Here is a 14,460-nt window from a genome sequence, read left to right on the forward strand (position 1 = left end):
TCCCTCTCTCTCCCCACAGCAAATAGTCTCCGCCCCTCCCAGTGGAGTTATAAATAGAGCTCTACTCACCCTGCATGCCTGTCATCAGACAGATTTAAGAGCTTAAGCATAAATATGGTAGCAATCTTTAAAAAGTGAGAGTTGTGTCTGTTTGCCTACATTGGCATCTAATCAAACCATCCCTTGTTATTGACTTGTAAGGGCATGTTATTAGTGTTGTAAGCAGGGAATTAAACCCACTAATAGGGCAGGAGTTGTTAAATATGCATTCTTTAGATTGTGTTCATAGCTATTAGCTTGCAATATGGGCTCAGTCCTGCTCCTGCCCTTCACTTCACTGGGAGTTTTGCCATCCATGGATCAAGCACTAAATGAAGACGACATGACAAACTACTTTCATCTTTTTAGATTGCTTTATTAAAAACAAAAACAAAATAATCTCAGAGGTAATGGAGTCTCATTTACACTAACACCCCTGTACACTCCTCTGGCAATTTACCCTGCTCTGGCAATATACAGAGGCTTTCATGTAAATGAGATTCAGGTCCAAACTGCAGTCATGCACTACTAGGGGTTTGGTTCCCATTGACTGCAATGAACATTGTATATATGTAAGGATTGCGGGATTGAGCTCTGGGTTTTCATGGCAACTGAAGATGAATGAAATTCGGCCAAAACATTTTTTGGCTGAAAAATGAAGATTCTGTGACACCAAAACATTTTGCGAATTCATGTCAATTTCCCCAAATTTTTTGTGTAAAAACCACCCAAAATTCCAAAAAGTTGATGAGTTTTGTTTCAACCGTTTTGAAATGAAACAGGTTGATTTTTCTATTCAAAATGACTTTTCATTTTGAGATTGCCTTCAATTTTTTATATTTAAACCATTGAAAAGGTGCTTAAAATCAGAATGGAATGTTTTGTTCAACCTGAAATGGTTTTTTGGTTGTTTCATTTTTTTTAAACCTTTTTAATCTGAAGAATTAATTGGAAGTTATTACCCTTCCTAGGGCACACTGACTGGTCACAATAAATCATTTTACTGTAGGAAAAGGGTTAAATCAAACCACAAAGCCCATAGAGCCTTAGATTTACAGCAGTCTAAAAGGGTTTGTAGGTTCATTTCTTAAACAGTTGAATTATAGCTGCTTCTGGATATTGATCTGTAAAGCACACTGAACCGCTAATGCTGCAAAGAATTAAGGAATGAGTAGCAGTGGGGAGATGGTGTTGGTTACAGTTTTTATATACACTTCAAAGTCACTTCCAAAAATGAGGACAAGATAATAGTTGAGGATCCCAGCAACAGACATAAGGAACAGGAATGATATGATGCGTTTTCCAAATATGTAACCAGGAGTGCTGGGGGGAAAGAGAGAGAGAAAAGTAATATGCCAAGATTTGTCACCTTGCTTGAAAAGTGCTCAACCTCTATAACTGTCATTCAAACCACTTAAAATAGACCTCAGGAGCTCAGATCCATGGGCCAAATTCCTCATTGACTTGCACCCTTTCAACCCCTTTAATTTCAGCAGAGATGCACAGGTGTAAATCAAGTCGGGCCCCCCAGTGCTGAATTCATGCTTCTTCATAATAACGAGTGCTCCATTTAAGAGACACGTGTCTTAGCCATTAAATATGATCATGTCTGATCATATTTAAAACCTAATTCAATAACCTTGTATTTTAATGGTATGTAAAATTTATGGGGGTCAATTTTGTACACCTGGATATTACTCACATTAACCTTAATAGGAGCTGTGTAGACATCAATGGGAGAATGGACCCCTATTCTTTCACTTTGCAAACGGAGAGAGAGAATCACAGAGACATACATTGAATTATCACTTTCCCCCACCTGCTCTGCAAACACAGACCACAATGTGTGTCAAGTCCAAACTCCCCTGTTCCCAGAGTTTTGTTTTATTAACAAAGAAAAGAATAGTAAGATGATAGAAAAATCAGCTCCCTTACTCCACTCCAGCATCTTAGGTCTCTGCCAAGCCCAAGTGCTGCTCTATGTAATTCTTCTACTCCAATATGTACTTGAGCATCTGTTTTTTTTTTTTTTTACTTTAAGTATGTGAGATAATCTAGTAAACAAACCTCTTCTTTCTTTAAACTACCAGTGGAATCACTCTGTCAATGCAGGTGTGTAAAATTAATTGGAGATGGTGGTGGGAAAGTGGACCCTGTACTTTGTTTTATTTATTCCTTTAGTTGTAAACTCTGGGCACTTATACACAATTGAACAAAAATGCAATAACCTACTGATCCAGCCTGGCTCCAGAATAGATGGACATGGCCTGAAGGTTAGCAAATTCAGGCTATTTTAGCACAAGGACAGGGGTATGTGTTCCAGAGGCAAGAACCCCACATGGAAAATGTTTTGAAACAGCCCTTTTAAACCAGGGGCCCATTAGCTCTAGTAACTCTACCAAGTGCAACACAGGGAGAGAGAGGTGAATTCTCAGTTAGGCAGGTTCCAGGCCATTTAGGGTTTCATAGATCAAAACACCACCAGGCCTGACTCCAGAGTTCTAGGGTGCTCCTAGCATGAAACATTGCTTAAGAAGCAGGCAAACATATTCGGCTCCATCTTAAATCATTCAAAATAGGCTTATCCCTGGTCTTGTCTGGGTTGAGCCTCAGCCATTTTGCCCTCATCTAAGCCCAGTCTCAACCAGACACTGGGTAAGACATTCAAACACACCAGCTGGGGTAGGCAGAAATAGGGCTTGTCTTCACTGCAACGCTAACTCAAGTGATAGCTCGAGTGTTGCTTCTAACTACTCCCATCCACACACACAAACCCTTAATTTGAGTGCAGCAATGTTTTTAACTTGAGTTGGCTGGCCTGCCAGGGGGTAGAGTGTAAAGTTGGAGTTAGCACAACTCATCTGCTGCTAACACAACTACTCTGCAGTGTGGATGCAGGCCGCTTGAGTGCTGCTAGTCCTCCAATGCCTTCCCACAATTACCCCTGTGTGCCCAGAAAGGACAGACAAGTTCTCCCACAATACACTGTGAAAGAATTCATAGAGTGTCTCATCTTACTACAGCACTAAGAACCATGGGATGGGCCCCCAGAAGTCTTAGTGTCATAAATGAGTGAATGTAGTGCCAGTGTGGACACAGCAACTCCAGTGTTATTTCACAATGTGGCCGCTATCACTTGAGCTAAACTAACTTGAGAGGAGTAACTCAAGTGTAGATAACTCAAGTTAACTCTGCAGTGAAAACGTACCCACATACATATTGAACAAGAAGGGTGACAAGATGCCCTACCCATGAAAATGTTAATCACCCAAAACACTTGTAAAGCGCTCCAGGGAATTCTTACCTTTGTGTCCTCTCTCCCAGATAGCCAACAAAGTACTTTTGCCTCACAAACAAGTATATCAATCCAGCAAAAGCAGCAGCAGCTGAAAGGAAGATAAAGCAACACATATTACAAGCTACCATCCAAGTCTCCCATGTAGGCCTCATTATCCATAGAGGTCCGTATTGCTGTTCATGCTGGATGGGAAAACTGGGGAAAGTCTGTATTCTGAGAAGCAGGACGAGCGGTGGGACCCAGAAATTGAAGAAAATAAATTATGTGGAGAATTGCACGATATTTCCCGCCACCTTTGCAGAAAACATTGTGGGCCAAATTCTGTCCTCAGTTATACCTTAAAGTCAATAGGAGTGCTCCAGCAATGCATGAGGACCAGTGCTGGGCCCACATGCAGGGCCATGCTCTGCTCTTCAATGAGCGCTGCACTGCATGTGCCCAAGAGCACAATCTGGCATATGTTCTGGTTTCCCCAGAAGCCCTGAGTACAGGGCAGCAGGTCACTGCACTACCCCAGCAGCAGGCCAGGCACCGTACTGTGGTCCGAAATTCAGTTTTCAGCACAAAAAAGGTTTTCTTTGTGTTTTAACGCTGGCTTTTCCCAGGCCAGCAGGCCAAGCCCCTACCTGAGCCCAGCCAAGAGTCTTCTGTCACCCAGAAACAATGACTTACCCTGGGGTTCAGCAAGGCAATCAAGTGTGTGCCTGACTTTAAGCATATGAATACTCCCACGGAATTTAATGGGACTGCTACTCACATGCTTAAAGTTAGAAATGAAGGCTAGTCTAGAAGGCAGCAATGAGCAATGCAGCTTTCGCAAACACCCTTACACTCTGGGCACCATTTCCCGGCAGCAGTCTGACAGCACTAATCTCCTCTGGCAGTGTCCTTCCAATCTGCCACCAGTGGTGGATTATAGGAGGTTGAATGGATTGGCTACTTTGGGCCCTGTGCTCTGAAAGGGGTCTCCCAAAATAACCACGCTTCCATTAGGAACCCTCACTGCCTCGTCCACCCCACAGCTGGGAACTGGTGCCCTGGGTTCCTGACCAATCTGAGCATGTTTAACCGTGAGCCATCCCTGTCTGTAATGTAACTCACAGGAGAGTGAGCAGCGAATACATTAGCAACTCGAGGCTGCAGGCCTTGCCTCTCTGCAATCTGGCAGAGTAACCTCAGTCTGTCCCTTGCTGAAGCGTGGGGAGGAGGGGTCAGGTCACGAGCCTTTTTAAGAGACAATATTAAACTGAACCTCAGAAGACACACAAATTATATATGTTTATATATAGAGAGAGAGTTGAAGTACGTGTTACCTTGGCTACAAAGCAGCCCAGCACACCAAAGCACAACAAGAAACGTCGGGTATGCATCTCTGCAGTTTTGGCTAGGAAGGAATTAAAAAGGGGGAGTTAAAAACATACTGAGAACAGGAAAAATATCCTTCTGCCTTGAAAACACAGTTACCAGCTTACATATGGAGCATCTGGAGATTTACCTCCCTGTTACCTCGGGACAACGAGGGGTGGCATCCATCCACCACGTCAGAAATAGACAGCAGTGCAAAATGGATGGCGTGTGTGAAATCCATCTCCTGAACTGCCGCGGTTAATCATGTCTCATATATTAAATGCCTGATGCACTGTATCAGCTTGGGCAACTCTTGTAGCCCCGGTCCATATTAATCAAATTATTGACAGTCAAAACTCAATAATAAGGCAAAAGAGAGGATGGGAATCACAGCAAAGACGAGGCTCTTGTAAAATCTGCCTATGGTTTTTTTCTATAGCTTACTAAAAAGGAATTATTTACGCCACTTTGTTCATAAGGGAATGTCGCTGTAGAGGGAAATATTCCTTTATAGGGCCTGGGATAAATATACTGCCCTGCATGGGTGTGTATGTATTGTAAAGTACAGAGCACATTGCCAGTGCTTAACAAATAAATAATTATTTAATTTTCTTTTCTTTCTTGGGTGGTAGTGAAATTCCCCTTTTCAAAGACAATCACAAGTGACCGCAAGAACAAAGCAGCCTGGTCTAGTGGCTAGAGCACTAGTCAGGGACTTGAGAGACCAGAATTTTATTCCCAACTCTTGTCACTGACCTCCTGTTGGTCAGTTCACCTCTCTGTACCTCTATCTTGCCTGTTTAGACTGTAGACTCTTTGTGGCAGGGACTCTTTCTTACTATGTGCTTGTGCAATACCTACTACGATAGATTCCTGATCTTGCTTGGCGCCCCGAGGCACAATTATAAAATAAATAATAATGATAATAAAGTACGAGGGCCTGAGCCGACATCAGTGAGGCCTTTCCATTGACTTCAGTGGACTTTGGATCAGGCCACAAGCGAAGGCAAAGATTAAACTCAACAGCGAAGGTCTTGCTTTCTTCCCTGCCCCTCCTGTGTGGTTTGCATACTCACTTGGCAGTGAAGACACGCTCAAAGGCCGAAGATCCAGCCCGCTGGAAAGTCTTGCCGTTATAGTTCTTGCTTTCATGCTCCACTTTGGTTGCAAAAAAGGCTGTTAAAGAAAGGCAGGGTTTGTTTTGAGGGTTAAACTGGACACGTTGTGCATGCTCAGTATAACGGGCTGCGTTCTTCACTCGACAGCCCTGTATCCCTCTTGGCACCAGAAGGGTGTGCTGGTGTAAACAGGAGCAGAATTTGGGCCAACACAGTCTCATCTAGGTTTAACCAAGCACTTTAGTTCATAGATGTGACATGTAGTCCCTTCTGAAGTGCCTACACGTTTTTCTGGGGATCTGGGGGGGCCTCACTTCTGAGCCCAGTGCTCACAAAGGAAAAAGTTTATTTGCTATTTTGTCTCCACATCACACAGCTCCATATCCAAACTGGGGGAACATGCATCAAACCCTTCCCTGAGTTACCTTTCACATTCCTGACATGTTGTGTTAAGCCCAACTGTCACCCCTCATTGGAAGAGACGTCAGATTTTACTGAGCTCTGAGAATCCGTCCTCTCCCCGGTGATATGGAGGGTGTTTTGCCCTTTATCTCATTGGCTTCCATATGGGATTACTGGTCACAGCACCATCTCAAGGCTGGATTAACAACACAGCGGATTTGGGCTGGTTTTGCTAGGGCAGGCACCTGCAGATGAAACGGCCATAACTGATGGAGTGAAGATCAAAGCTTAGCTATATCACAGTGACCATTGTGTGGTAGATTCCCATTTCCATTCATTTGGGTGGAAACAGGGGTCTGGGTGGCAGCTACCCTCAGCTTTTACTTAGCCCTTAATTGGGAAACTTCCACTTAAAATCAGTGAGAGTTCCTCTGAGTAAGGGGTGAAGAAAAGCTGAGAAGGAACCTGAGGATTTGGCTGTTAGGTATCGGTGATCTGTGTTGTACATCTATGGTACAGAGATCTCAAACACACACCCCTGAATTGTTTTGGGCTTGTGTTGGATCTCAAAGGACCTCTACCATGAACCCTTCCAAAAAAGTGGAACAGATTTTTCTTTTGCACATCCTCACCTGTCCCACCCTTATAATTTTGCTAATTTATAAATGGACACAGATTTAAATTTACTACTAGACACTAGAGTCACATCTAGCCTGCTTTCCATGAGGATCAAAGACCCAACTGGTTTTTAAACACTGACGCTTGTATATCCTGGGAGGGCCATCCACTACCACACTTTGACCTGAGTCATAAGAGTAGTTCAGCAATGACAAATGGATGTAGTGTTATGCCAAAAAGGTGCTGCTGGCCTGCCATCAGGAGTCTTGTATGGAATCACAGACTTCTGAAAATAAATGGGTGTGCTAAAGCACTTCCCTTTGTGCCCAACAGTAGGTGCATCTGAAATCCTGGAGTAGTGCACAACAGCTGGACACAAAGCAGGGAGCTAGGTCCATGTGGCCAAGGGGAGGGTGTGGTGCTAATGGGGGTTCCCAGGTCAGAATGAAGTGATGCTGGCTGGAAAGATGAAACACTTGGCCCAGACATTGTCTCCATTGAAGGCATGCAGCTCCTATTCATGAAAGTGGTGTGAAGCCTCTGGGTCCTGGCCAACTCCTTGCTAAGTGTGGACAACCAGGTAGCATCAGTTGCCAAGAATACTTTCTTTCACCTCCCAGGTTGCTGGGAAACTTCACCACTTCCTCGTGAACCTGGCCACAATGATCTGTGCATTTGTCATCTCCAGGCTGGATTTCTGTAACTCACTGTACATGAAGTTGAATATGAAGACAATATATAGGCTCCAGCTGATGCCAAATGTGGCTGCCCCCCTGCATGGCTCAGGCCACTATAAGAACATCAGGCCTGTGCCCACATTTGTCCACTGGTTCCCAGTTAGCTTCCAATGTCAGTTTAAGGCTGTGGTCCCAATTTTCCAAGCAATTAATGGATCAAGCCCCAGACACATCAAAGAATTAATTTCAATCTTGAACCACTGTGACTGATGCACCCTTCTGGGACAGTGCAGATCTCAAAGCCCAGGATGAAGCATGGGAGAGCTGAGGACAAAGCTCTCTCTGTTGTGGGGATTCATCTATGAAACACTTACAGAGGTGATCAGATGAATCCAGAGTCTGACCATCTTTAGGAAATACTGCAAAACCTCTCTTTTTGAGACAGCCTTTCCACCTCAAGTGACACTCACAATACAAATACCCTTAACCCATTAAACCCTCTCCCTCTCCTCCCCAAAAAGTCCCACCCCAGCCTATCCCAATTAAAATTCTGACCCCGTAAAGGCAGAAATGCCAGAGAGACTCCATTGAAGTCCACTCGGGACTTCATTATTGACATAAATTTTACATGGAAGGTGTTCAGATGCTGTGGCGATGAGTGGCAGTATAGATAGCTAGATACAGTTGCCATATGACCTTGTTAAGAAGCAGAGGCAGAGAGACTGCCACTGCCTGGGCACAGCGCTGGCTGGAGTAGCTGACTTGGGATTTCTGGAACAGCCTGTGTAATGGATGTTTCTACTGCTGTTCAGTGAAACAGGACTTTGGGTATATTTCTGTGTGAAACTGATTTCTCATCCAAATGGAACCACCCAAACATGCCTAAGAAATTTGCTGAACTGGAACATTAACATAACTTCTCCCATGTGTGTTGCTTGTTTTTTAATCTCATATTCCTATAAGCTATTTTTTACTCCATTTATCATCACTTTCATTATGGGGCTAACACCATAGATAAAAGACTTTGGGGGAGGAGGAAGGTATACAAGTCTGCCCTTACACTGCCCTTGATTGGTGGCAGAGAGCCGCAACAGAACACAGAGACGGGACCATTGTGAGTTACACACAAGGGTCAAGTGCAGTGTGTTGCATGCCCTGAGTGTGTGCTAATAACATCTGAACACGTTCCAAGGAATCCCATTTTCCTTTGGGTGACCTCGTAGGTAAATATGGGGTAGTGCTGGTTCCGGGTATGAAATGCAAATTCAGCTCACTTTACCACTTTTATGATTATGCATTTATTTTTATACACACACACACACACACACACACACACACACACACACACACACACACACACACACACGGGTTACACACCTTGGTTCTTGCTACGTCTCCTTTGTGCCACTTCGTGGAGCAAAGAAGATATAGGGGAAGACTCACCTGTAGAGATCTACTGCACATCCCCACACCATATAGCTGTATTGGGGTGTGCCAAGGTGTGACCATAGCACTCCTCAGGCAGTTCTAATTTGCACCAGGAGCCAAATTAAACCTTGCTGCCCCCAGAAGCAGGGGAGGGGAAAGATGGCTTTCAAACCACATTTCCCCTTCCCGCCCCCCAACTTGTCTTACCTGGATCCTGTGCCAAGCATAGTTGTTGCCAGACCCAAGGGTTTGGATCAATAATCTGATGGTCAGGTTTCAATGCAATATAAAATGTGCATGGAGTGGAACAAGAAAAGACAAGTTTCCCGGATGGATTAAGTAAAGGAATTGTATTGGAAATATAGGTCTTTGGACTATGTCTCCCCAAACTCCTCTGGTAAAATAACTGGAAACATACCTGGGGACATCTATTAATGGATGTGCCTTGATTACCAGGGGCCAAATTCTGCCATGAAAGGTGAATGCACAACACTATTAATGATGGTTATTTACTTGCCAATGCTGTACAAAACAGAGTAAGGCACAGTCCCTGCTCCAAGATCATCATCTCAAAGCCTGTTCCTGCAAACGCACTACGCCCTGAGTGTGTGCTAATAACATCTGAAGGCAGAATTTGGGTATAAACCACAAAGACATTGCTTTTGTGAGAGATAAGAGCTCTCTGTCAGACTGCTCAGCTGCATTTTCACTCTGAATGGTGCAGCTCTGCTTGTGCTGCACCCACCCCCGCTGCCAAACTAAGTAGCCCAAGAATGATCTACCCCTACATGAATTCAGTTCCTAAAACTGCACGTGGTGCCGGATCCAAAGCCCACTGAGCACCAGGGTCATCTTCCTACTGACGTCAGAGGGCTTTGGATGAGGCCCATAATGAGGAGGTCAGGTATCCATGTCTCAGGTTGCCATCTCACAATTCTCCTGGAACTTGGGGCAACATAAATGAAATCATTTTTTAAAAAAAGTCACCCACCTGTGTGTCTCCTGGGTCAAGTTTTAGGGGATCGAATATGTATAAGACATGAGTGCCAAGTAAAAAGTTTGCAGAAGAAAAACATTTAGTTTGCCTAAGGAACCTTAAAAGAAACTGAGCTAAAGAGATAGCATAAGATAAGCTCTGAAATATCAAATTCCTCTGATGAAGGATGTTTATAACTTTCTCAGCCATGAAGGGGTTAAAACTAGCAAACTGAAAGACTGAAGAATGAGTTTCAGGAAAGTAGGATAACTAGTTAACCTGAAAAAGTAACCAGGCCAGAATCTTTGCTGGTATAATTCAGTACAGTACCCTTGATCATACTCATTTACACCCGCTGAGGATCTGATCCACGTTTCATGTCAGTCGCTCAACTTCCCAACCTCTTTCACATCCAAAACCAGGTCTCTGCTCTTGGACATATTTACAGAGGTGCAGATAGTGGCTGCTAATACTGACATATATTTAATAACCTTACTATAGTAAATCAAAGATCAGTATCATATCACCGCTAATATAGCCAGCCACTAGTACAAAAAACCTGTATGCTAAAAAGGGAAGGGGATCAAAGAAGTTCTGAAACCAAGCTTCCTCATATATGCACACACACATATATACACACAGAGCCATATACAACAGGAGAAAAACGTATTAAAAATAGGTCAATTTACATTTCATATTCAATGCACAATAGATACTAGGAATTCTCTACCCTCTTTCTCAGCTTCCTCTTTCCCCCTAAAATAAATGGTTATCTTTTCTTACCATTTTGGAGAACACTGATAAGGCTGACTATTGCTAGGAGGACAATGCTCCCCAGCACTTCATGGTCCATTTTGGCAGCAGGCTTGTCAGAGTGGACTCTGTAGCCTTTTCAGCAGCGCAGCCCCAGAAAGCACAAGAAGAGGAAGTGACAATCTATCTTATCTTGCATCATGAAATCTTTCTGATGGCTTCACAGCATGACACCACAGACCCTCTTATTTAGAAATATATCAGTGCAGCATGGCTGCAGTCCATATCTCACAAGCTCTTTGGCTGCCTTTTCCTCCGTGTGTGGATTAAATTTATCTACAGATATTGCCCATAGCAACCTAAGGCAATTTGTCCATGATCCATGAGGATAAATACTGTAGAGAGACATCTCCTCTTTCAAAAAGCGGGGTAGTCATGATACCTAAGGTCATCTGTTTGATTAGCTGTGACAATTCTAGGAAATCCAGTCAAAAGCAAATGGAGCTCTAGGCTGCAAGAAAGCAGCTGAGGTTGCCATGTCAGTGTCTGCAGGCATCCCAGTACTATAAGAGATATTAGGAGAAAAAGTGTATTATTGAACAGTCAGACCCAGTCATTACTTCATTTTCCCTTATACCCACCTGTACATATTGGGGCAGTTACCCCGCTCCTGAGAGAAAAGGCTAGGCTGATTGGGGAAGCAGCCACAGCTGGGGCCATGCCCCAATCAGGCCACAGCTGGCCCTATAAAAGGGCTGTGAGCCAGGGGCTCAGTTACTCTCTTTTTAGGTGTGAAGAGAGAAAGACCTGGCTGCCTGGGAGAAAAGGGTACCTGAACTGGAGCAGTGCTGGGGAGCTCCAGCCTGGTAAACCCCCGGGCTGCAGGCCTAAAGAAAGGTACTGGAGTTAGGCAGAGGCAGCTGGTCCAAACCCCCTTTGCCAGTGATGAGTGGTTTACAGACTGCCGTCTTCTCCAGTGAGCTGGGGCTAGGTGATGACTGGCAGTAGCCACTGAGGCAAGGTGGGGATAGGAGGGGAGACCTAGAGTGGGGGTACTGTAGGGGCAGAACCCTGAGGTAAAGGACACTGGGGTCTGGGTGGGACATGGAGCCTGAGGCAAGTGAGCCACTGGCCTGCAGAAGGCACTCTGGGCTGAAGTTGAGCTAATTCCCAGGATCACCAGCAGGCGGTGCTGTGCCGGTGAGTCTCTCTCCGCTACACCACCTCACCATCGTTGAATACAAATCCAGCAGTGGTGTTATGCATCTCATCACTCCAGGGACCTTAATGGGAATAACATATAGACCTCAGAGTCATAAAGCTAGAGCAGGGTGGATTTTTTTCCATCCACATGCCCAACCAGAAAGGAGGCAGGTGTGGTAAGCACAGGTGTAAGAAAGGAACTACAGTGTTCTCAGAAAGAGATTCTTGGCAACTAAAGTGTCAGAAGAAACAATCTGAACAATAGACACTTAAGCAATTATGCAATAGAGTCAGATATTCTGTGTCACTGTATAAAGCAGGGGAGGGCGAACTTTTTGTCTGAGGGCCACATCTGGGTGGGGAAATTGTATGCAGGGCCATGAATGTAGGGCTGGGGCAGGGAGTGTGGGGTGTAGGAGGGGATGTGGTGTGCAGGAAGGGGCTCAGGGCAGGGGGTTGGGTTGCAGGAGAGGGTGCGGAGTGTGGCAGGGAGTTGGGGTGCAGGAGGGGTTTAGGGTGCAAGCTCCTGCTCAGCACCGCTTACCTGGAGCGGCTCCAGGGTGGCAGTGGCATGCAGCGGGGCTAAGACAGGCTCCCTGCCTGCCCTGGCCCCGCGCTGCTCCTGGAAGCAGCACATCCCTGGGGGAGGGGGGGCAGAGGGCTCTGCATGCTGCCCTCCTCTGCGGGTACCTCTCCCGAATCTCCCATTGGCTGCGGTTCCCCATTCCCAGCCAATGGGAGCTGCAGGGGGCAGCGCCTGGAGGCAAGGGCAGTGCACAGAGCCCTCTGTGCCTCCCCCCCCATGGGCTGCAGAGACATGGCACTGCTTCCAGCAGTGGCGCAGGGCCTGCAGCGCCACGGGGATGGCAATCCTGCTGGCCAGATCCAAAGCCCTGACAGGCCGGATCCGGCCCACGGGCCGTAGTTTGCCTAACCCTGGTATAAAGCAATAGTCGTGTTTACAGTTTGTACTGGCAGCCTCCTTGCATGAAGAGAACCCCATAACTGAAGTAACAGGTAATGGATGACACTCAATCTTTTAAGAGTGAGTAAAAAGAGAGAAGATGTAGATCAATGCCATAAACATGATGGCTGTGCCCAGAAACACCCAGTTATTGTTCGAACCTGATCCTGCAGCCATTACTGTGTAAACAGCCTCTGAAAAGCTTCTTTTAGCTTCTGTCAGATTACTTTGACTCCTTCTCCTAAAGTGTTAGCCTAGAAAGGCTGACGTGGTCTGACAGACACTGTCTGTAATGATTCTGATATCTTCAAATTAACAGACCTATTCTCATGGGAAATGATTTCTTAAAAATGTTCATCCATGGAGGGATTTAACACTAATGCAGACATGACTTTTAATGGATTTATGCCAGGGATAAATCTTGCCCTGTCTTTCTATATATATTCTTATATGATCCTCCTCACCATAGGAATCATAAGATCTGAATGGCCAAAGCCATGTTGGGACTGGCTAGCTATGCCTTTCTGGTGATGGCACAGCTGTGAACCAGCTCCCAGTGGAAGCATAGCTCAGGGCTGGTCTATACTACACAGTTAGTTCGACATAAGGCCGCTTATGTCAACCTAACTATGTCAGTGTCTATACTACAGTCTTCCTCCCACTGATGTAAGTGCCCTATTACACCGGCATTATAACTCCACCTCTACCAGAGGCATGAACTTATGCCGGTGTAGTTAGGGCAACACAATGTCTATGCAGACAGAGTCCCTTACATGGGCTTTCTTGTCCATTTCATGGCAGGAGCTGTGAAATGGACAAGAAAGCCCTTGCTCCCCTGGAGAGCTGGGTGGCTGGACCCTGCTCCCAGCTGGGAGCCAAGGTGAGAAGCAAGGGCGGATTTGGACCCCTGGGGTGAGAAGCCTGAGTGGCCCCCTGCCTGTTCCCTGCCAGGAGCTGGGCAGCCTTGTCAATTTCATGACTAGGGGAGTGGGCAGGGAGAGGCCGAGAATCCAGGGTGGCAGGACCCCACACCTCAGTGGTGAGGAGCCCTGGGCAGCTTCCCCAAGCGCCGTGTGGGAAAGGGGGGGTGGGCAAGAAGCCCAAGGGCAGCCAGGCTCCTGGCAGGAGCTGAGACTGGGCTCTCAGCTCCCAACGCTGCTGCTGAGGACGCACACCACCAACCCAAGGAGCGTAGGGTGGACATGCACTACCACAGTAATTACTGCTGTGTCTGTAAGTCAACCTAATATAGGTCGACTTAGGTTTGTAGTGTAGACATGCCCTCAGATACTTTTGCTCTACTCTGACTGTAGAATTATAGGATCCAAAGACTAGCTAGGTGTTTTTATCCAGACTAGTTACTCAAATGCAAAGTATGAACAGGCACTTCAATAGCCTCCCTCATACAAAACACCACAGAGAGCCTCAGAATGGTCAGGTATGCAAATGATCAGCTCTGCTGTGGTTTTTGCAGCCAGAGCTGTGGTAGAGAGGGAAGAGTTGTACAGTACCCGCCCTGAGGCAGTCACACCACTTCTGTGAACAGTGTTTTTGCACCTCTTTATAGAGGTGCAGCATGGGGACGATTGATGTTGTCATCCCAGTTTTCCATGACAACAGCCGCATTAACTGTCCTG

General features: G+C 45.7%; 1 protein-coding gene across 1 annotated transcript; it reads right to left on the bottom strand.

The window, feature by feature from the left end:
• Window positions 1-408: 408 nt before the first annotated feature.
• ALOX5AP (arachidonate 5-lipoxygenase activating protein) lies at window positions 409-10,812 on the bottom strand. Its single transcript, XM_065416189.1, has 5 exons — window positions 10,687-10,812; window positions 5,761-5,860; window positions 4,651-4,721; window positions 3,344-3,425; window positions 409-1,362 (listed from the first exon to the last, which is right to left on the bottom strand). Exons 1-5 carry the CDS (start codon window positions 10,754-10,756, stop codon window positions 1,200-1,202), a joined length of 486 nt encoding a protein of 161 aa, XP_065272261.1. The 5' UTR covers window positions 10,757-10,812; the 3' UTR covers window positions 409-1,199.
• Window positions 10,813-14,460: the final 3,648 nt, after the last annotated feature.

The sequence above is a fragment of the Emys orbicularis genome, chromosome 1 (genome assembly GCF_028017835.1).
Source record: "Emys orbicularis isolate rEmyOrb1 chromosome 1, rEmyOrb1.hap1, whole genome shotgun sequence".
Classification (NCBI taxonomy): domain Eukaryota; kingdom Metazoa; phylum Chordata; order Testudines; family Emydidae; genus Emys; species Emys orbicularis.